We start from the raw sequence: 22,357 nt of genomic DNA, 5'->3' as shown, positions 1-22,357 counted from the left end.
TGCTGCTGGCAGAGTTGAGTCCACACCAGGGAGCCCAGCTGCTATAGCAGCGTGACTGTAGTTAGAATGGAAGCAGTCTCCTTGCATTGTAGACAGAGCCCAAGTATAATGGGATTTTCACCTTTAAGGGGTTTTGGTCAAACTCTCTACATGGTATTAAACGACTTTAAAATCCATCTTGTCATTAATTTTGCTAGCATGCTTAACTCAATCACACACTGTCCTTTGCAACAGCACCACTCATACCTTTGGAACAAACCTATCCAAAACACCTCTGAGGCAGCTGACTGCTGGGTCAAGTATTGTTAGAATCCTGCACATTTGTATATGCCACTCTACAAGTACACCTACAACACATCCCTAGCACTCTTTGGGGGCTGGTTTGGCACATACCCTGTCCATTCACTCCTGTTTGTGTGCACCAGACCTAGAAACACAGGGGTGAAGCCACTCTGACTTCTTCTCTGTGGCCAGCAGCTGTGGGTGGGCAGGTCTGTTTGAGTGTGGCACTGCTTGAGAGCACTGGGGACCTGGTGTGCTCAACCCTTGGTCCACAGGCCAGATTCAGCCCCCAGTACTCCCCTACATGCAAGAATTTGGCACAGGATTGTAGGTATCACTTTCCTGCTATCAAATTTGTGGACCCATGGAAAGCATCATGGGCCAGGTAGTGTGATCCTGCGTACTATATTGGCCCCACAGGTTGGCACAGGCCCCAATTCTGGCATGTGGGACTGATCCCAGCGTTTGGGACCTGATCCCGGCAGGCATGGGCAATGCAGGGCCCAATCCTATTGTGCAGGACTGTATCTGGCCTGTAACCCAGCCCTGCCTCACTCATCTGTCCTGCAGGGCCAATAATTTGAGCTGCACTGTTGTAGACCCATAATGATTTCAGTAACAGCCTTTTTTTGAAAGTTAAAGGAAAGTGGAATTGCTAATTCCCTGACAGCAAATCTATAAAGCTGGCCATGAATCTGTAAGCACTTAACATTTCAAATAGTGATAATTTACACTAAGCTTTTAACTCGGGAGGGAGGGGCACAGCTTAAGAGGTTTTGTACTGCTGAGTTGGTGCATCATCAGGTGACTGGCTCAGAGTTTCCCTCTGTGAGGGAAGGTGCTTGAATCAATGGTGGGGTGAAAGAGAGTAGTCCTGAGTGAGAGTTGGGGGCATAAGCTGTGTGGGTGGTGCTCTCCCTGTTGTCCTTGCAGGAGTTTCGTCAGAAGTCGCTAGATTGGGAGAAACAGCGTTTGCTTTACCAACAGCAGGTTGTATCACTAGAGGCGCAGAGGAAGGCTTTGGCTGATCAATCAGAGCTCATTCAGGTACAGTTAATATATCAAAGTTTTTAGTTTGCAGTGATGGGGGGGAGAGCAAAGACCAAGGAATTCCCTTGAGCTTGAAACCAGTTTAGGTTAACATTGAAATGACTTTTGGGTCTGATGCATTAATTTGGTGTATGGTATATAATATGTATTTACAGCAACAAACGATCTGAAGTCTGTATATGGAAGTTAGGTAAGCCTTCCCTATGGCTTCTGCACACTTGTAAAGATTAGCAGGAGGAAGACAATAAGATGATGGTTTTTGTAAGGGGGTTGGTTACAGGCTATGGTTTAAAATAAATGCTGTGACATATCACTTTGTTCAAAGCTACTTACCTGGCTATAGCCAACTATGCAGTTGCAGCTATGCAGGCCCTGTTCAGAACCTGCTACTGGAAAATAGCCTTCTCAGACAAAAGGCACTTCCATGAGGTACCAGTGTAACAGCATTTTCTAGCCTTGTTTTGAAGCTCTTATGGGAAGAGTGGAATGGAGCTGTTGTTCCTGGAAAGTCAATCTGTTCGCTGTGTTAGTGATGCTGTAGCAGGGTTAGATGAGCTGACCCAGAGCCCAGCTGTGAAGTCACACTGACACAATCACAGCAGACACTGATAAGAAGCGCTTGCTGGGAGCTTTGTACTTTAATGGGCTTCTGAATTGCTGTTGAGTGGAAGCTCCTGCAAGGAAGAACTTTTCAGTGACAGGTTTGAAGCTGACACTGATGGGAGCTTCGTGAGGGGCTGACTGTAGCAGATCTTCAGATGCAAACTGAGCCTTTGAGCAGAAGGTCTTGCTGCTACTGTCTTTTTGCCCTTGATAGTTCAATCTTCTGAGCAGGCACATGTCCTTGACATGTTGGGCGGTGTATTAGATTGGAGATGGACTCTTTAAACACAGTATAAAACACAGGAAGTCATGGTGGGATTTTTGCAGCAGTTTCAGGGGCTTAGAGGCACATCTGCCATTAAAAGTAATGGAAGATGTTTGTCTTACATACTTCCTCTCTCACTCTGCCTGTCTGGTGACTTTTCAGAAAAGTGGGGCTAGCTGAGAACTGCAGGCTCTCAACTAACGGTTTTCCCCCTTCTTGTCCCTGAATTAGGGCAGGGCTGTCCAACTTCTGGGCAGCTGGAGGCTACACGCTATGTGGATCACAGTCCTGGGACATGCACAAGGCAGGCTGCAGACTGAGGGCTGTCCCCTTCCCCCCTCCTCCCCCCCCCCATGCCAGGCCCTCCTATGCCATGTGGGCAGTCTAGCACATTCCCCTTTTCACTCACCTCCCTACCACATGCACGGCACAGGCAGCCCTGCTCCCCCCTCCCGTCATGGTTGGCACTACTCCTTCCCCCTCCCCTCCCAGCAGCACAGGCAGCCCTGGTTCTCCCTACCACGTATGCAGCATCCCTTCTTCTCCTGGCCACAGGCCCACCTGCAGTGTGGGCAGCCCTGCTACTGTTTTTCTTGTGCATTATGAGCAGCCCAACTCTCTCCCTTGCTGTGTGTGCAGAATGGGCACTCTGGCCCCCAAATCCCCAGGGGCAGGAAGTAGAGGGTGAATGAGCCCCAAGATCCCAGTTGCTATAGTAGAAACAATGGTGTGGGGCGGGGAGAGGGGGCCAGAGATGGGCAGTGGTGGTTGTGCTGGGAGCCTGCTGGCCACTTGTTAATCGTTCAAGGGCTTCATGCAGCCCACAGACCTCCAATTGCAGAGTCCTGAATTAGGGGCTCAATTTCTTGGTATCTCACAGTACAGCTACAGAGGTTACTTCTGCATGGCCTTCCCAGGACTTCTCTTGGGCCCTGCTAGCCAGCTAAGCTTAAGACCTGCAATTGAAATGGGGCTTCCTGCATGGTACCAGAGTACTATGTGGCTATGGGCTTTTTAAAAAAAAAAATTTTCACTTTTAGGCTTTTTCTTACTGCAGAAACCAACCATTCATTCAGTCATTCTGACATCCTGTTGGTTTCCTGGACAGCTGCAGGATAGCATTTTCAGCCCTTGTACTTTTTACCCTTCTCTGTGTTTTGACTGCCGAGGTTATGAAAATGTAGAATTTTCACAATGTGTTATTCCTCTAGGTTTCTTTGTTTGTACTATCTGCCAGACAGTAAACCATGGCAAGTGATGACATCAAAACTTGCAAGAAAAAAAGATTTTTAGAAGGCAGAGGTTCTCAGATGCATGTGTCAGGGCTAGTTTATTAAATTACATCAGTTCTCCAATAGAGAGTGGAGAGAGGATATAAAATAGAGTGTAGTTCCTGTAAATAAATGGGAATGTGTTCTTTACAAGTCATATATTTATTATGATTTCTCTCTTCTTTTTCCTTTTTCTCCCTTTAAAACAATAAAACCTTCAAGAAAGTGAGTTTTCTTGCAAGCTTTCTAGTACCAGATTGTTACTGCAGGAAGCAGAGCATGACTGGCTGGTGCTGTCATTCCAGTTTCTATTTGATTCCTTCTCTGTCTGTGTCAAGAGTAGCTCTATGTCCCCGTATGGGATTAACAGATTGACTGGTCATCCTAGCTAGTTTATGGAATTTGCCAGCCGACTTCCACTTTGTCATCTGGCTAGGTTTAACCCTTGGGCTGATGGACAGGGAAATGGGCTGCTCTGATATCTGTTCAGCTTGTCTGAGAATGTCTGATCTGCTTTAAAGATTGTCTTTTTCCCAGACCCCTTTTGGAATCTCAAGCATCTCCCTAATGCCTTTCATCTTTTTGCTTCCAAATACCCCATCTGCACTGTAGGCTTATATCACTGCCTCGTGTTGTTCCCTGGAAGGCAGTGCTGCTGCTTCTCGAGGAGTTTGTTTGCTGTACTGAGAAATATCAGGGCAGAGTCTTCGAGAAGCTTTGAATCCAGATTTGGATTCCGCTCTCTTCATACATTATGAAGAATTTTAACACACCAACAATCACTGTTAGCAGACTCAGCTCAGCAAACGGACGCAGCTGCTGGAATCTGTGGAGTTGGCCAGCCAGTCAGAAATCCAGCATTTAACCAGCCAGCTGCAGAGGGCCAATGGCACCATCTGTGCCAATGAGCTGGAGGTGGAGAGGCTTAACATGAGAGTGGATGATCTGACTGAAACCAATCAGAAGATTCTGGAGGAGGAGCAAAGAGTCAAGGAGGAGCTGAGACGCTCCAAGAAAATGCTGGAGGTCAGTGGAGAAGTGTAAGGAAGGAGGGTTCATGAGAAGTAGCAAAAAGGGTTGTCCAGCAAGGGAACTAGTGGATAATTCAGTGTCTAGACCTTAAGACTATCAATTTAGAAGTACTCCCATCTTTGCTAAGGCCTTTGTGAGTTTCCAGGTGAAATTCAAGGTCATCTTTATACCCACGTGGCCCTCTAGCCACCTATGTCTGATGGCTTCTTCATACACCAAAAACATGATTCATTTCCAGACTAGTTGTAATAAGATGATTCTGCCCAACGCATCTCTCTCTTTGCAGGTATTAAAAGAGGAGAAGACAGAGCTGAGAGCCACCCTGCAGTCCCAGGAAGACTTCATTAGCAGCTCCAAAATGCATGAGGAGCAGTTACAGAAGGAATTGGCCAGGGTGACTGAAACTTTGCACACCAAGGAACAACTTTTCAGGTATTCTTGGCATCTATGCCTAGCCAGCCAGTTCATTGCTGGATAGGGATCTAGATTTGTTCACTGGGACAATAGGGATGCCCTTTGCATATACTTCAATGTTGAATCCTTAGTGATTGCTTTGTATGACAGGAGATGCTGTTAAATGTAAAGTAATGGCACAAGTTCTGTGTTTTTCATTGATTGTATCTGTTGAATTATGTTTCTCTTAAAAGCAACCAGCTTCCAAACAATATAGAATAAAGAAAATGTCAGACTTTTCAGTCTGATAGGTTTCCTGAGGCAGTGCATTGTGTTTGATTTGTCTTCATAAGCACTTCAGATGAGCAGTGGAGTCCTCTCAGGGTTCAGTCCTGTAGCCCATTGACGTCAATAGCAAAGTTTCCACGTACTTTAGTGGTACAGGATCAGGGTCTCAGTGAGATGATAATTGTGGCAAAAATCCCAGCAGCTTCCCACTTCTGCTATGGTGAGAGACAAGTGCCAGAAATAAGCTTCTGATAATGGTGAAGGGATAGGAAGACACGCAGAGATTGCATAACAACCGTGTCCTTCCCTGTAGCAGTGTGTCCTGGTAATGTAACCAGCAGCCATGTAATCTTTCATTGTATTTCAGTGATTGTGTCTCCATCTGATTTGATTTCAAACATGAGCTTATCACCAGACTGGTAAACTTGCGACATCTGGAACATCCAGAGATGTTGCATCATAGCAGTTATTTTGGTGGAGTTTCATGGAGCTAGGAATGTAAAAGAAGAGAAAATACAGTGTTCCCTGAGTTAGCAAGCCTTCTGGTGAAGTGAATTTGTGTGTTAAGAAGGCTAAGGCATGTGTTTCTGAATAGGTCCCTGGAAGACTGCCTGCATGGGAAGTGGCTGTCTCCTCAGGGAGCAGAACTGGATCGTGTTCTGCTGCAGTTGGACCTTGCACACAAGAATGAAGAGCACCTGCAGTCAGAGATGGCTCGCCTTGAGAGCTGGTAGGCAGTGGTTACAGATTTTTCAGAGGAACTTGAGTCATGGCACATGCAATGCTGTATTCACCAATTGTCTCAATTGCTAGTAGAATTTTCCAGGCCCTGCATTATTTGGAAACAGCCTTTAGAAATCAAACTGAAATCTTACTCAAGTATGTTGCTGGTGGTAGTTGGAGGAACTGTTTTGTTGGTGGTTGTTGTAAAATAAACCTTTTTGGGTATGTTTACTTCTTTAGCCTGTTTCACATTTTTTCTTTCCTTTATAATGATCAGCAAAGTCTTTGTGTTGCAGTCTACAGCCAGCTGTCTTCTGGGAGTCGCATCTCATTCTTCTTGCTCTAGATAAAAGCTATAACAGGACTTTTCCATTGGTGGTTATGTAGGGATAATCCTAATCTTATCAGGAAGCTTACCTAAACTTAGGTGAGCAAAAGAGAAGTGGCTGTATCTTCCCAGATAAGTTTTCTGGTGGTCTTTGTCTATCAAAATTGTTTTGGTGTGCAGAAATATATGACTGGAACAGACCTTGTGGGTCACTGAATCCAGTCCTTTTGTTATTACACGCTTGTGGGAAATAGAATAGAAGTGTAAACGTGAACACTGGCTCTTCCAGCCCTGTTCTCTGGTTTCTAGGGGACGCTTTAATTTGTGTTTTTATGTCTCTGGCACCCAGCCTAGGATCTGCAAATGAAAGATGTGTACAACTGAGTGAAGAGTTGACGAAGAGGCTCAAAGAGCTGCAGCAGATGGAAGAACAGCACTGTCAGTCAAAGGCTGAGATGAAAAAGGTAAGGGCCTTTCAGTCTCAGAAATTTCCTACAGTATTCATAACACCTCTGAGCAGCTGTGGTGGTATGTCCTCTGTAAGCAAGGTGAAGAAAGGATTGAAGGCACAGAACTTTGTGGGGTAATGGTAGCCCTGAATGGAGGGGAAGGAGAGAACCTGGGGAAAACAGATTTAGGAGACCTGCTGTAATTTTCCAAACATTTGTGTGAGACTTCATGAGTTTAAACCCCTGTGGGCTTATCTGTATATGGTGTGGTATGTATCCAGACTGGAGATATTTTGATTCCCGCCTCAGAGGCTGTGGGTGAGAATGGATTCTGACCTTGGTCATGACAGCAGGTTCATAAAAGTGAAAGGAACTGAAAAGAAGAGGTCATGGTTAGGTGGCCCAGTGGCATAATGTTCTATTTATTTGTTTCTGGAGACTTGGATTTAAGTGTTCTAGGACTCATGTGGAATGATTGAGTTTGGTCTTGATATCTGGCATGAAGGCAGAGTAATCTGTCTGCCACAAACATTTCGTCCTGTATGCTAAGCCCAGTTCCAGGTTTCTGAGTATTAAGTTCCCAGTAATACTGCTGAGATGGGGAAGGGTCTCTCAACCAGAGGTTTCCACAACAGCTGCATTCTTCTAGAAGAGTGAAAACAAGCTTACTCTAGGGTTAGGCTTTTTTATATGGGAGACAGAATATCCGCAGGGACTTACACTAGACTAGGAACCTTGCTCCCATGACAAAATGAGTGATCTTGGATATTACGCTGTCGAGAACATGATGGAAATCTCATTTATTTGAAGTAGATTTCCATCACTAACTTAAAATATCTTGGCAGACACTCCTGCCTGAGATGCACTTAAACAGCAATCTAATCAACTAATTTTGTCCCACCTGGAAAGAGGCTGTTCTAATTTTGTTTTTTAAATACTTAAGACAGACAGAGTGGTCTCTTTTAAGTATTAGATGATGAGTGTCAAAAACACCTTTGAGAGATGGCTGCTGGGGTGTGTACCCTATGTGGTGTTCAATAGATAATGATCTACAAGATGGTTTTCAGAAGGTTTAAGTACTTGTAGTTTCCTACGGAGTCACTGAAGGTTGCCAGTGTTCACTACATTGGGGTAGTTGGGCTTCCACTCTACAGTAGATACTTATAGCTTGCTGCTTGTCTCAACTGGTAGTTTGTGAAGTGGAACCCAAAAATGAGAAGAGCAAGTTTATGAAAAATCAAGGTAGAAGTGCATTTTCAGAGGTGCCTGAGGAGGGTTACATAAGAGCTTTGTATCCATCAGTGCTTCTGTCTCATGCAACCCATGGGCCTAACACATCAGTCTCCTCACTGAAACATCTTTCTTTAAAAACCATATGTGGCCTGTTCCCATCCCTCTCCAGCTGAAGGAGCAACTGTCTCGCATTGAACAAACTCACAACAGTGAGCTAGAAGGGATGAAAAAGGAGATCTCCCAACTGACGCAGGAACTGCACCAGCGTGATATTGCCGTTGCCTCGGCCAGTGGATCAACCTCTGACATGGAGCAGCGGCTGAGGATGGAGATTGAAAGAGCAGAAAGGAAGGCAGTGGAGCACAGGGTAAAATTGCTACAAGGGTCTCTGTCTGTGAGGAATGAAGGGGGTAAAGAAAACTTCCTTAATTGGACAAGGGGGACTCCTAGGAACCTTCCTTTGATCTAGGTGGACCCTGAAACTCTTCCACACGGTTCCAAGGTAATAGTAGTTTCTAGCTCTAATTGACAGATTTTTTAACAGCAGAATGCTGGCTGGTGCTGTCTCTGAAAAGTGTGTGCTGCTACAGTTTCAGAACAAATGAGGACTACCAAGGAGGAAGATCTCTCACAGTCTAGTCTGAACTAGAGTGCCTCTTGTAAAATTCCTCCAGATTCCCATTTTGGTCTCTGTGCAATGCAGTTTGAAGTGGCTTGGATTAATTTAGATTTGAACAGTAAGATCCTTTGAGAATGTGGGGCCTGGACTGTGTATACAAAATGGTTTGTATGGTTTCCATTAAAACCCCAGTCAGAACAGCAGCCCAGAACCTGCTTTATAAGATATAGTTTCATATAAGATATCTTTATAAGGTATGTTAACATTGGAACTAAAAGTGTAGAAAGTAGTATAGGTCTTTGATCAGTTTGTTGTGTTTATCTTGTTTCCTTAGGTGATTTTGGTTCAGCTAGAAACCTTGAGGCTAGAAAACCATCACCTCTCTGAGATGCTCAAGAAAGTGGAGTCTGGTGTCTCAGAGGTATGAAATTCCAATAGAGATTAGAAAGAGCCTACTATGGTGTCTGGACATGTAGTAAAATAATTAACAATAATAATAGTGATTTTTATTAAGACCTTTCACACAGTGATATTAAGATGCTTGATAAACCGGTACATATGAAGAAAGCAAGGCCCTGAGATTGTTAGAGGTTTGCTCAAAGTCACAACGTAAGTTAGTGTCATAACTGGTATTAGAGCCCAGGTCTTCCAGCCTCCAGTTGAGTGCCCTACCCATGGGCTGACACTCATCTCCTGTTAGCACACCACAATATGACTATGTTTATCCTATAAGAATGTCTGGCTATAAATCTCAGCACTCACTCACCAAGTTCCAGTACTGTAACTACTCTGCCTTTTACAGCAACTGGGGTGAAAATACATTTTGTTTCTGGTAAGAAGGAGTTTGGAATGTTTTTCCCCTCATTTTAATCAATAGGCCAAAGCCCTGGAAGAGACAGCCTTGAGAAACGTCATGGAAATGTACAGGAAAATTATTTTACTTGCTTCTACCACTAGATGTTGCTATGGATGGTAGTTTGTAATGAGAGAGAGAAATGGGGTTTAGCATAAACGGTGGAATATACCAGTCACTAAGGCAGGGACTTATTAAAACAAAATGTCCCTTTAGCCTGGCTTAGACATCACTTGTACAAGGAACAGGGAAACAAAAGCAGTAAAACTAAAATGAAATAGCTGCAGCATTTTGAAGGAAGATGCTTTGAAAGGGGGGAGTATTTTAGTGCCTGTAAGAAGAAAGAAATGACGTTTGTTTTTTGTGGCTGTTCTTGCATAAAATATGAATGATAATATCATAGAGGGAGAGAGGAGGCTGGATGCATGCAGCTGAAAACTTAACAGAGATATTGAAAGTTTTAAAGAAAATATTTAACTGAGAACTGTGGGAAGTAAAAAGGTTTGTTTTTGTTTTTTTTAATGTTTTTTTCTGGAGTGTTTCAAATGCACGAAGTTGCAGGGACATGATTGTAAAGAATCCTGCTGTCTATGTCCGAAACACCTTTCTTGTATTCTGAACTGCAAGATTTGCAACTATAGAATGAGCTCCCCCAGGAGCTCGGGGCATCCACTGATCTCACCCCTTTTCTCCTAGCATAAATACAAAACAGTGTGAGCATCCAACACCCTTCCCCCCCCCCCCCCCCCCCCCCCCACATTTTTCCCCACAAAAGCCCTACCAAAACAAACTTTGCGCTGCATGCACAATTCCTGCTTCTAAATAGAGCATGAGAAAAGAAAGCAAACCCAAAGTCACTTAATGGGGGTGTGGAAGGATCTCAGATACTTACATGATGATTACAATATAGGAACCTGAATAGAACAGGCCGTTCTGGCATAGCCTTGGAAAGATTTGGGAAGGGAGGAAACAGAGAAGAAAAGGCATACAGGGGAAAAAAATAGTTTAGAAATGGGAATTTCCTACTCCAATCAGGAAAAAATGGGAAAGAGAATCAGATATAAAAAGTGGATTATTTAGAGCTGTGTGCACATCCCCTCTTTTTGCCTTTGGAAGTTATTTATTTGAGCCAGACTTACTAAGTTGCAAAAGATTGTATCTAATTTACTTGAAAAACTTAGAGAAAAGATTGGAAGTGGAATTTCAAAACTAGATATTTTTTTCTGACCAAGCATCAGCTTGTGCGTGCATGGGTGGGTGTGTTTGTGTGGGTTGGACAGTTGTTGTAGGATGGCGTAGAGTCTCTTCTCTGGGTTCTCAGCTCTAGAACTTCAGAGTGGTCTGTTCTGACTTGGTATTTAACCACGTTGCTGCAGCAGGTAATCAACTTGCTTGGATAGCAGTAGTACCCTCTGAGAAGCCCATTAAAATTATCGGGCTGTTAGAAGGTGCCTGGTAGATCCAGCCCTACCAGTGCAATCACTCTGGTTTGTGTAGCTGGGGAGGCATTAGGATAAGTAGTAAAAACAGGCAACATTAAGTGATGCCAGGGTCTTTTCCATCCATATCAGATAAATGAAGAATTTCACATCTCTGTTTAGTTTAGTTTGCCTGGATGCAGGTTTCTTAAGATACTTGGGATTCATTTGCTGTGAGGTGGCATCTTTATTGCACTGAACATTGTACTCTTTAAAACAGATCCTAGCAGGCATTCTAGGAAGTCCCTGGCTTATCTATGCTCTAGATATGGATTGTTGTGTCAAAATTCTGCAAAATACAGCTTGAACTGATTTCAGTATCTCTCCTTATGTTAGGCAAAAGATATCCCCTTAAGACACCTCCAAGAAAGCTATGCCAAAGCACTGGATACATTAGAGTCTGAGAACCAGCAACTGCAGAGAGACCTTGCAGAAGCTAGAGCTAAGCTGGAGCTCTCCACTCAGGACTCTGAGGACAAGGATAAGAACATTGTACAGCAGATGTCAAATAAAAAGATTGAGATCAAGAATGTGGAGTGCAGGTGAGTGCACTTTTTGTCCATAACAGAACATTCTCATCAGAAAGGAAAGTAGAAGACAAGTTGGTGAGTTAATGGTGCCACATTTTTTTTTACAGAACTTCTACCCCAATACACAGTACATGTTGGCGAGCTTAAGGACTATTCTGATATTTGCCCTTGTACCTTAAGTGGGACAATAATTTTATTCTCTGCTATTCTGTAGAGCTAGACAGCCTCTGACTTATGCCCTTCCTTTTTTGCTTCTGTGGCTAGAACAGCTCATAGATCTTAGCTGTTTTTATATAGTTCCTGGCAAAAGTTAGCACCCTTCAGGGCCAACACGCATTCTCCTCAATTTATTTGTACTAGTTTTGTGGAGGAATTAGCTATGGTCCAAGTAGCTGTGACCCATCCTTTGCTGGCAGTAGGCTGTGCAATGAACTGTAATATTTAAATGTATCGAATAATAATAAAATTAATGTGAATTCCCTGGAGACTGGATGTGTGTCTAGAGGTCTTGTGAAAACAAGTGATAGCAGCCAGTTTGAACTGCCAAGCCTATCAGTAAACCCAGAGACTAATTGGTTGCCTCTGCATAAATTCCTGCATAAGTTCTGCTGCTAAAACAGAGCCAAACTGTCAAACAGTTGTGGTTTCTAACCTGCTCTCCAGGGGACCTCAGGAGCCGCAGCATAAACACAAGGAAGAAACAAGGAAATTGCAGGCCAACTTTGACAAGAGTTCTCAGCACCACAAAGAGGAGCTACAGGGTCTGAAAGCCCAGCACTTGTCAGCTGAAACTGGGACTGCTTCTGCTTCAGCAGGTGAACAATCCCCCCAGATCAGTAGGAAGAACTCCCTGGAATCTCTGTCTTCCGATTCTTTGCCAGATGTAAACAAAGATTTTACTGACGAAGCATCCAGAGAATCGGTCTCAAGTCGACAGAGAGAATCTGTGCTTTTGGTAAGTGACTGCATACTGTTGGTAACTGTATGACAGTGATGGGATTCTCTATTTTTCTACAGGGCAAATGTAACCAGCTTTCAGAGACTATCTCCTAAGCACCACTATACTGTATGTGTAAGCAACCATCAATCCTCTGGATCATGGTGTACACATAAAAGGTCTAGTCAGGTGCCTGATGAATCTGCTCTTACAGCGTGTGACCATCACACCAAGACCTTTTGAGTATGCCTAGGCAAGCATATTGAGGAGTGGAGGCTGCCCTAGACCTATCATCCCCCTTTAGACCATTGAAACAGAATTCAAAGGCCAGACCGAGTCCTCAGTGCCTCGATAGTTGTAGCTTCTGTCAGAGAGCAACAGATCAGAACTGCTGCTAACTTGCCCAACATCTCATCGAGAGCGTGTTTCTGTCAGGGTGACAGGCTTAGTTTTTTTCCAACTGAGGAGTTACCCACAAGGCAGTGGGGGCTAAGGTTTTGAGACGCCCTATACTCTCCTTACTCTGGAGGTTGCAACATTGTGGTACTTTATAGGAGCTACCCTGCCACAAGTAGCCCTACCTCGTTGCCACCAGACCCTCCAGTTGAATGTAGTTTATGGTCATACCCAGGACTAGCTATACTGTATAGAGTAGTAGTTGCAAATCATACCCTGGGCAGAGAAAGTGATCAGTACTGGTATAGTGAAAATTCTAACAAGAACTATGGTATAGAATAAAATTATTTTCCCCAGCTTTCTGCAACAAGACTTTCTTCGCAGCTCTAAAATTGAAAGCTTCTCGCAGAAGGTTATTATGAGCTGGTTCTGTCTGCAGTCAGTTGTTCTTTTGTATTGGAGTTGTGCATTAATGTACATAAGCAAGCTGCTTTGGAGGCAAGGATTTTTTATCTCTATTGGACCAACTGCATAGTTGGGAGAGCTGTTGCCCAAGCTCTTGGGCATCAGGTACCCTTCTCAAAATTGACCAACAAGTGCCTCGGCTTAGACCTGAGGATGGGCACTTAATATCCAAAACCTGTTCAGTAGCTCTCCTAACTCTACAGTTGATCCAATAAAAGATGTCACACAAAATCTGTGCCTCCCCAACATTTCTTGGGCTATCCTGGCTACAATGACACTCTATCTGTATTGCAACCTGCTTTTGTCACTTTAATATTCAGTGTCACTTTTGTGTAACTTGGATCAGATATTTACACCCAGAAAAATGGGATTTTGGCATTGCACTGCCAAGGGTTGCCCCACACAACTTTTAGGTGCCTGGCCCTTGTAGTGGGATCTGGAGCCTGAAATTAGGTGCCTGGTTTTCGTCTTTGGTGTATGAGGCGCTTGGAATGGGCTCTGTAAAAGCTAGCATACTGAGAGGGGTTGCTAGCTGAGGATGGAGTCTGTCTGAAATCCTGCTCCTGTCTGAGAACTGGTTACCTTAGGCAGCACTACCAGGAAGTGCTGCCCTCCACTTACGATTCACAGCTCAGAAACTTCTCCATACCTAATCCGTCTCCTAGAAAGTGAGCAGAGGTCACCCTTTCCTTTTGAAGTGGGTTGCTGGTGCTGTCAGTGTCCTTTTACCCAGCCGTTCTGTGGTTAGAGCACTCATCCAAGAGTGTTATGTTAATTTCCTTTCTCTGCCTGCAGGGGTCTGAAACTTTGCAGGCAGAGCTACCCTGGATCATCTCCCACTGCCCTAACTGCCAAACTACACTGAATTTTTGAGCTAGAGGGAGCAATCCTTTCTAGGCTAGTGGTTAGGAAGGAGAGAGTCAGGGGTTAAAGTCTCTGATCAAGGGTTGTTTGCACATTGTATCTAATAATGCTGTAAAATACAAAATATATCAGAGGAGTTGTCCTCCTCTATTCATATTGTGAAAGAATGTGGGATTTTGTGCAAAGCCCAATAGTTAGAGATAGTCTGAGAGCATCTGCCAGATTGAGTCCCTCAGGGGAGAAAGGCAGAAGACTGTCTAGTTTGGGATTTTGATGAGACTTAGGCATCAAATGGGAGCAGAGGGGGCTGAGGCACTTCTGTTTCTGGGAACACACAGGACTTTAGGCACTTGGGATCTTTAATGTCATAAAACTGAGGCATTTAGAGAGTTTATGTTCATTCAGGGCTAGGTAGTAGTTCACTGTGGGGCGTGGTTTAGGATTGCAGTTTGAGCCTTCAATCCTAAATTCCACCTAAATCTCTTTTCAGATCTGGGACTTAATGTTTAGTAGATAAGGAAAGCTTTTTTTTTTTCTACGATGAAAGTATGGAATAGAGAAAAGAAACAGGGTTTCTGAAAGGAAATCAGATTGAATGTTTTTTCCATGTACTGCCTGGGACAGATGGTATTCATCCCTTACGTTTAGTCACTATTTTAACAGCTCTTAAAGGACTAATTCTGCTAAATCTCTCCCTGTCAGCACTAGTAGGGAAGGGGACTTCCTCAGAGATCAATGGCTAGCAGAACAGAAATGGGAGGGCTGGGGGGAGAGCTTTGGCTGATTTTTAGAAGTAGAATAGATGAGACTGGGCCCTGCATTTTGGTGAAAGCCCAGGATTTTCCATCTTACTGCTGCAGTGCAAGAGACTCTTTGGATTTGGAAACAACTAGTTGTCTACTCTAGCCAAGAATTTCAAGCCAGGTTTTTTTTCCCTAAAGGATAGCAGCTCCTCAGCAATTTCATGTTTTCACCTTTCAGTTTCTTCTCTGAAAGTCCTCTCCTGTCCTTAACTTAAAGTGTAGCTTCCAAGTGTCCCCATTTTCTGCAGCATGCAATCTTGTAAAACAAAGGGCACGGTGGGACTAGCTTCCTTTTTATACATGAAAGAATAAGTGGTAGTTTATCAGCAAGTGCTGATGAATAAAAGTAGCATTAACCCCAGCTGAAGGGAATTTAAGAACATGACTCCTTTTATGTTTTGAGACGATGGTACATAAAAGAAGGTAGAGACATCCTAGAAGTGCTGTTTCAACTCAGGAATACCTTCCCTTCTGCTAGTCTTGGAATATACAAGTTATTGCTTCCAGTTTCAGAAGGCTGTACTACAGCAGGGAGGAACAGGTAACACCTGTGATGCTGAAACATGCACAGGAGAATCTGGCCAAACATTGGGGGGGAAAAAAAAGCACTGTACCAGCACTAGATTGTGGTTTTATACAACACTTATTGTACTCCCTAGAAAGTGTGAAATTTGATACAAGGGGTGAAATCCTGGCTTCTCTGAAGTCAGTAGTAAAATTCTGGTAGACTTTGCTAGGGTCAGGATCCCACTCTCAAAGTACAATGAAGGAGCAGGGAAATGTGAAAGTCATTTCCCACTCAACTGTAACTCGCATCTCCCCTGACATGAACTTTTATGAAAAATGTTTACATGTGTCAAAGCTCTGAATTGATCCCTTACTCATTTTTGGTAAATGTTAAAGGATTTGTCACTTTTGTTGGAAATTGGCTATAAAAATACCTGGAAAGTCAGGACCTTTAGCTGCTTATCTCCATAACTAGTACTTCATGCTGTTGTTAATGTCTGATATGAACATGAAAACCATCGCTGGAGTCCTGTTTTTGGCTAATCTTCTGATCGGGCTTTAATGCAGAGGTCAGTTTGAAAGGATGCCCAGCTTCTACTTTATCATTTTTGACATTTTGAGAAGACCTTTACTCTGTTTTTGTCAGCCTGGTTCCTTGGTGTATGGCGTTCATCAGTGGGGGACATGGCATGGGACGGGATTTTCAAAAGTGCGTAAAGAACAAGCCCTAACTTTCTCAGTGGGACTAATGCTCCTAAATTACTTAGGTACCTTTGAGCCACTGTGTCAACCAATTAAAAAATCTAACATTAAAATTAACACCACTTTGAAGAGTCATGTAACTATTCTTGCATTTGTTCCAGTTTAGCTTCTAAAGTTCCAAGTCTACTACTTGGACATTCTAAAATTCATAATCTACTACAGCTATGCAATACCTTCATGATCCTGCCCTTGTTTTCTGGGCCCCCTAAACATGGTGAGCTGAAAAATTTGGTTACATTATTAACATTAATTAACTAGACTGCTTTTTCCCCTCTCAGTCTTAAGGCAGAACATTGTACATGTAGAAGCCTCTTGCTGGAGTTCCATTTTTCTGTTCATCAGTTTTATTAATATTTCTTTCTTTAGTGCCCCCTGCCTACATCTCCTATTGGCTCAATAGCTGCAAGATTTTTGGAAGAGGAAGAACTGAGATCTCAACATATCTTGGATCGCTTAGATGCTCACATTGAGGAACTGAAAAAAGAGAGTGAAAGGACAGTGAAACAGTTTGCACACCAGGAATAACATTTCTTCAAGGTCTGTGGACTTGAACACTGGTTTAATTAAATGACATCAGTCTGTGAAAGAGAAGGTACCTATGAAACTACTGGACCTTGGAGGTGGACGGACGGACATCCCTCCTTCTCCAGGCTGAATCACAAGTTGTGGAAGCTAAGGAAATTATATTTCTCTGTGGAGCAAATATTTTCCTGGTGAGAGAGATGGCTATTAAAACTACATCTTTGGTCTGTAAAGCTGTGTCAGTAGACCTTGGCTTAAGTGACTGTAGGCTTCTGCAGCAGAGATAACTGTGTTTGTGTGCATGTGTGCACCCATGTGTGTGCATGCATGCATGACCACATTCACTGTCATAGAGATTTTGATGGCTGACAGGACTGAACTGTGTAAACTAATTTAAATTATTTTTATATGTGGAAAAAGAACTTCAAATAAAATAAAGTGATATGGGAAATACTCTGTCCCCTATTTTTCCTCAAGGGCACAGAGTAGGTTTAATCCAGGCAGTGAGTATTCATCTCTATCCTGTTATCTCCAAGGAGTTAATCTGAACATCTGGGTGAGATCCAGAGAGCAGTCTGGACCTGTGAGGAACCCCACAGGTTGGATGACAGTCCTGTGTGCTACATTGTGCCAGCACTTGGGATCGCTCTGCAGTTGGATCCGATGTGTGAAAGAGTCTATCTGTGGCCAGATCTGATGTGTGGAGGCCATTCTGTCATGCAGAGTCACTTTGTAGCCATATCTGGTGCACAGGGTTGCACCAAAGCTGGCTCACTGGATTACACCTGTGGAGTGATGCCACGGACTGACTCCATTCTGAATCTGACCTATGCACTGGTCCCGTGCCATTCATCCAGCCCATGGGGACAGAAGGTGAAGTACTTCTGCTCTAAAGTACTCAGAAAACATGCAAAGGGCAGAATTCACACTGGGGTGGTCATCAATTTGGAAAGGGAGAAGTTGAAATAGAAGGTGCAGTTGAATGTAAGGGATAAATGAGCATATACCAGATTCTCTTCATTTGTACAATGGCCGTATTAGTCCTGAGAAGCTGAAGGACTAATTTTAGGATTTTGGTTTCATTTTGCTGTAAGAAGAGACGGGCATCCTGAGGCACTTGTCTGAATATTTCTTGCGTGTTCATTCTGTCGCTTATGGGAAAAGAATGGAGACCAATTACGATCTTTGTTCTGTTTATGATGAATGATTCTTAATCTTGCCAGCTATTTCATTTTACCATTCTGGTTTGTGAAATGGACTGCATTGGCTAAGTCACTCAGATGACTAGGGTTAGCCCTAATGTTGCCCCACAGGTGAGAACTCTCCTCACAATACAAATACAACATAGCAGGCAAAGATAATGGGATATACTGTCAGCTGAAACATGGATTGAATCACATTTTCTATGTTGGGTGAGTTTTTCACAGATGTCAGGGGAAGTCATGTACTCAGCTCCCACTAAAAGTAGATGAGAGTTTGACACCTAACTCCATTAGGCTCCATTTAATTATCTCAGCTGCTGCCTTTTTCTTAGGCCTCTTCTGCCTGCTCCTCATACTCCACCCTCATGTTCCATCTGTGGAATAGTTGAGTTTCCTTCTTGGGACAGCTCTTTTACAAACATGACATCTGTGGGTAATGAATCAACACTACTGCACTGTCACTTGCCTTGGTTTGACTCTGAATTGCTGCCTGGTTTCTTTAAAATGTTATGATTGTTGTCTCCAGTCCTAAATTTGCCACTCCCTATATCTATCTGATTATTAGTTTCTCACAACTTTTCATCCGTGTCATCCCATCCTGGAGCAGCTTGATATGGACAGACAACCCAAAATCAAAAACATTATGAAGATGTGCCAGAAAACAGCAGCTAGCTTCGTTTGATCCAGACTGTCCGGTGAAAGATGGTAAGTCATGCCTGTCAAAACAAATGCATTTATTTTCTGGTGCTGCCTCATGCTCTCCCATCTCAACAAATATGAGCAAGTTGAGAGCAGTTCTTCATAACATAAAGAGTTTGAAAACATGGGAGACTTGCGACTCCCTCTCAGCTCTTCCATTGAGAAATCCTTCTGTTTTTGATTTTTCTCTTGGATTCCATGACAAATGGGAATTAAACTTCTAGGGTCATCCAGGATTCTGGTGTCACATGATGACACGTGGGCAAGTCTTACAGCTGCCTTACTTAAGAGGTGGCACTGCAATGAAACCTGGTTTACTGCTCTGCTGGTGTCACGTCCCAAACCAGAAGTGGCATAGCTGCATTACTGATTGAGGGGCGGAATTAAGCAGCATGAGTGCAGTGCTGGGCGTATGAAAGTGTGCTACTTCCAGGGCAAGGCATGATATGTATGAAGCACCACAGTGTTCTAACAGTACCACCTGGTATTGTAAATGAGCAGCGTAGACATGTTCCTGCTCATGGATACTGCTTCTCTCATAAAACCTACACTCTGATGCTGGGATTTTCCAGAATATTCTGTCATGGTCTGTCTCAGCGCTGGCCGTTTCCTCCACTGTAACACAGTTTAACCAGCAGTGAGCACTTCTGAAATATTCACTCTTCACATCCAGATCTCTGGGGTGATATGTTGGCAAGCAGCTATCTGAACAAAAGCAATGCAGGAAAATGAAGTGAGTTAAGTTGTTTCTCTTCTCTTCTAGGGGTGCATAAAACACTGGAGTTTGTCCTGTGAGTTCATCACCTCCCTCATCTGACAGCACTCCACATTTTTGTCTTTTTTTTTTTTTCTTCCCCCCCTCCAGCTTCTTTTTGTATAACATTGAACACTCTTTACAACCTTCTTCTATTTTCCTTGGGTATTTAAAGATCTGCAGTTATTTAAAATAAGTGAGTGTGCTTAAGGTTATGTGCTAAGTGCTTCCAAGAGTAGAAAAGGGCACTTTGGTCTGTTAGTAATGTTTTACTTATCCTTTTTCTTCTTTTGGGAGCATCCAGCACTTAACCTTCATGTTGTGACTTGAAGGGGGTTGGGTTTGCAGATCACCTTTTTTGTGTCTTCAGCTCCTAATACATGCAATAGGCAGCTCTGTTCAGCTAATAGGTTTGGAGAATTCCATCTTCAGAGTTACATTTATAACATGGACTCACTGATTCACCTCACCCCTTTGTCCCAATGGCAAATATTGGCTGTTACATCTACATCTTTCCTTCTCTTAAGTGCACTATTTCTGTCATTTTATGATGGCATTATTCCATTGTAAAGTACAAGGAAAAACATTTGTGTGAAGATATTCTGCTCCATGAAAAGTTTCTTTTGTAAATGGTCCTCCCCCCCCCCCCCCCCCCCCCTGCTTTCTTTTTTGGGTTATTTCCTTTTAAGACTTGGCAAAAGCTGAACTCAAGGTTACAAATTCAGGCCTCTCCAGTTGTAGTTCTTTATAGGGCCTTGAATAAGAATATTGCAGCAAGGGAAAATAATTCACACTCTCCTCCTTTTAATTTCCAAGTGTTGTTGTGTCTCCTGGGACAGAATGCACATAGCTGTTCTCCTGAGGAAAGGCTGATATCTAGTAGGGGAGAAGACTTACTGGGAACTGATAACGTTATGCTGAATTTTTTTAAAATTTCTTATCAAGCATGATTTTGACCTATAGACAGTTAGGATTTGTCTCCAATACACTGGCAATCATGGCACTAGGCAGCTTGAGTATGCTCCTCTTACCTATGTCTGCAGTCCTTTGGTGAGGCTGCTCTCAGTGTCTGCCCTCAGTGGCTGCTCTTGGGTCAGCCAGAGATCAAGGCCTCAAGAGTGGGAAGTGAGGGATAAATCTGGAGCAGTCTTGCTGATGTATTTCTGAGTTCGAAGCATATCTTTGGGCTTGGGTGAGTGAGACGTACTTGGGACCCACCACCACAGAGCTAATTAAAGCTGAAGAGTGTGCCAGCAATTACCATAAGTTCCTTTTACATAAGAGAACCAAGACACATGGCAAGGCCAGAAGCTAAGCTGATTGGATTGATGGGTTTGCAGGTTGCAACCACAGTGCTAAGGAATTGTCTGGCAAGCTTGGGAGGTGCAAGAGAGGGAGAAAGCCAGAGAAACAGTAAAGAGCATAGTCTTGTGCGGGAACAAAGGGAGAGAGATCCTTGGGGCACTGGCCTGGCTGAAGCAACAGGCTTGGAAGTTGCAGGTAACCACCTGTTGATTGTTCCTAGCATGGTCAGGAAAACAGGACTTGGGTACTGTGTCAGAAAGAGGTGTACATCCACAAATGTACGTGATTTATATGATCTGTTTCTCCTCCTTATTGAAACAATGTGGTGGAGCCCCAAATATTCAGGCTTAAAGGGGTCCCCACAGCAGAGGATTTCAGGTGTTATATGAACTGGAGAGTACAGACATTATGGGTGAAACCATGGCAGGAGTTCCACTGAGTTGGATGTAAAACCAGAAAAATCCTCAAGAAGATGCAGCTGAATTCACCCATTATCCTGGTATAATAAGTCATGGTAGAAATTCTCTCTCCATTAGGAATATCAGCTCCCTTTTGCTGCTGTCAGTGACCAAAACAAGATTCTCACATGTCTGGTCCTAGAGGCTACATGTAGATGGCTGGATGAGAGGAAAGTGAGTTGAGCAGTGTGTACCACGAAATGAGCAGTCCTTGTGGCTGCATGAGAGCCTGGTCTGTACAACCGGTATCTGGGATTTGGAACGAATCGACTGCCCTAAACAAAAGAGAATGATGGCTAGTTAGGCTCCTTCATTTAGGAGAGTCAGAGGAGCAGTGCTACTCTTTTGTGCCCCTTAAGTGGCACAAAGTTATTCTGCTCCCTTCCTACGTACCTAAAACATCGTGTTATGTTTGGACCATTATCGAAGCAGTTAGCTAGAGTAATAGGAACATGGAGGCAAAGAGAACATTTGCCACAGATCTTCACTTGTATGTGTGCGGAATAATTTGCGGATATCAAAGAGGAGGAGAGCTTTGACATTAGCAAATAACACCGGGCGGTCTGGAAGCTTAGCTCAGTGTAATTACTCCTCTGTATGGCATAGAGTTACAAAAGCTGCCCAGTGCCTGTTTGTACTGGAAGATAATAGACAGTTTGAAATGGAGGGTCAGTGGCCTGTAGATTACACTATGAGGACATCTCTTGAATTGACTTATCAATAATGTGGGCTGTAACACTGTAAAGTATGCTTTTTTTTGTGAGAAGGAGGAGAGTTGTTTATCCTAGAGGGAGATGACACAGTGAGTACAGACTTCTGAGGCCCTTTTATCTGGGGCTGCAGGGTTCCCATGCATTCATCTCTGCCTTCGCAAACTTGAACATCCCCTTGGAATAATCGCTCAGTCTTGGCAGTTTTATAATTAACGAAGCTGGAGGTTTTTTTTTGTCTTTGAACTCATCCTTTTAATAACACCAAAGAGTTTCCTATGAACTTGCAAGCCTAAGCCAGATGTTTGCCTTCTGTTCCATTAAAAAAAAATCCCATGGAAATCAATTTGCAGGCAGTAGTACCTCAAATTCTAGTTTGTGCCACCTGAGCGCCACAAAAGGGAGAGGTAGTTGCCATCTGGGCCTGCCTTTAATGTGCTGTCCACACAAGGTGTGGGAAATTTGTTTGCTCTTCATGCATTGATGTTGCTTTTGGTCACCTTCTAACCCAAGGGGCTACGTGTATATATGCAAAACTGTTTCTTTTGTGTATAATAACAGCAGGAGGGGAAAATG

General features: G+C 43.4%; 1 protein-coding gene across 19 annotated transcripts in view; it reads left to right on the top strand.

Moving 5' to 3' along the window:
- Positions 1–17,098, top strand: part of CEP63 (centrosomal protein 63) — a 31,415-nt gene extending 14,317 nt beyond the window's left edge. For 9 of the 19 annotated variants that reach the window (XM_025200788.1, XM_025200790.1, XM_025200784.1 and 6 more), the window contains 10 exons: positions 1,216–1,329; positions 4,261–4,497; positions 4,790–4,935; positions 5,780–5,914; positions 6,585–6,699; positions 8,087–8,284; positions 8,871–8,957; positions 11,204–11,409; positions 12,061–12,352; positions 16,498–17,098. In XM_025200788.1, the coding sequence (XP_025056573.1) occupies positions 1,216–1,329; positions 4,261–4,497; positions 4,790–4,935; positions 5,780–5,914; positions 6,585–6,699; positions 8,087–8,284; positions 8,871–8,957; positions 11,204–11,409; positions 12,061–12,352; positions 16,498–16,656 (1,689 nt within the window). In that variant the 3' untranslated portion in view covers positions 16,657–17,098. Of the gene's footprint in view, positions 1–1,215; positions 1,330–4,260; positions 4,498–4,789; positions 4,936–5,779; positions 5,915–6,584; positions 6,700–8,086; positions 8,285–8,870; positions 8,958–11,203; positions 11,410–12,060; positions 12,353–16,497 lie in introns of those variants that run through there. The other 10 variants (XM_014518690.2, XM_014518689.2, XM_014518691.2 and 7 more) reach the window with 9 other exon arrangements.
- The last annotated feature ends 5,259 nt before the right edge of the window (positions 17,099–22,357 follow it).

Source organism: Alligator sinensis, unplaced genomic scaffold (assembly GCF_000455745.1).
Source record: "Alligator sinensis unplaced genomic scaffold, ASM45574v1 scaffold1086_3, whole genome shotgun sequence".
Lineage (NCBI taxonomy): Eukaryota > Metazoa > Chordata > Crocodylia > Alligatoridae > Alligator > Alligator sinensis.
Note: the sequence above shows the minus strand (reverse complement) of the source record. Positions and strands in the feature narration are given on the sequence as shown.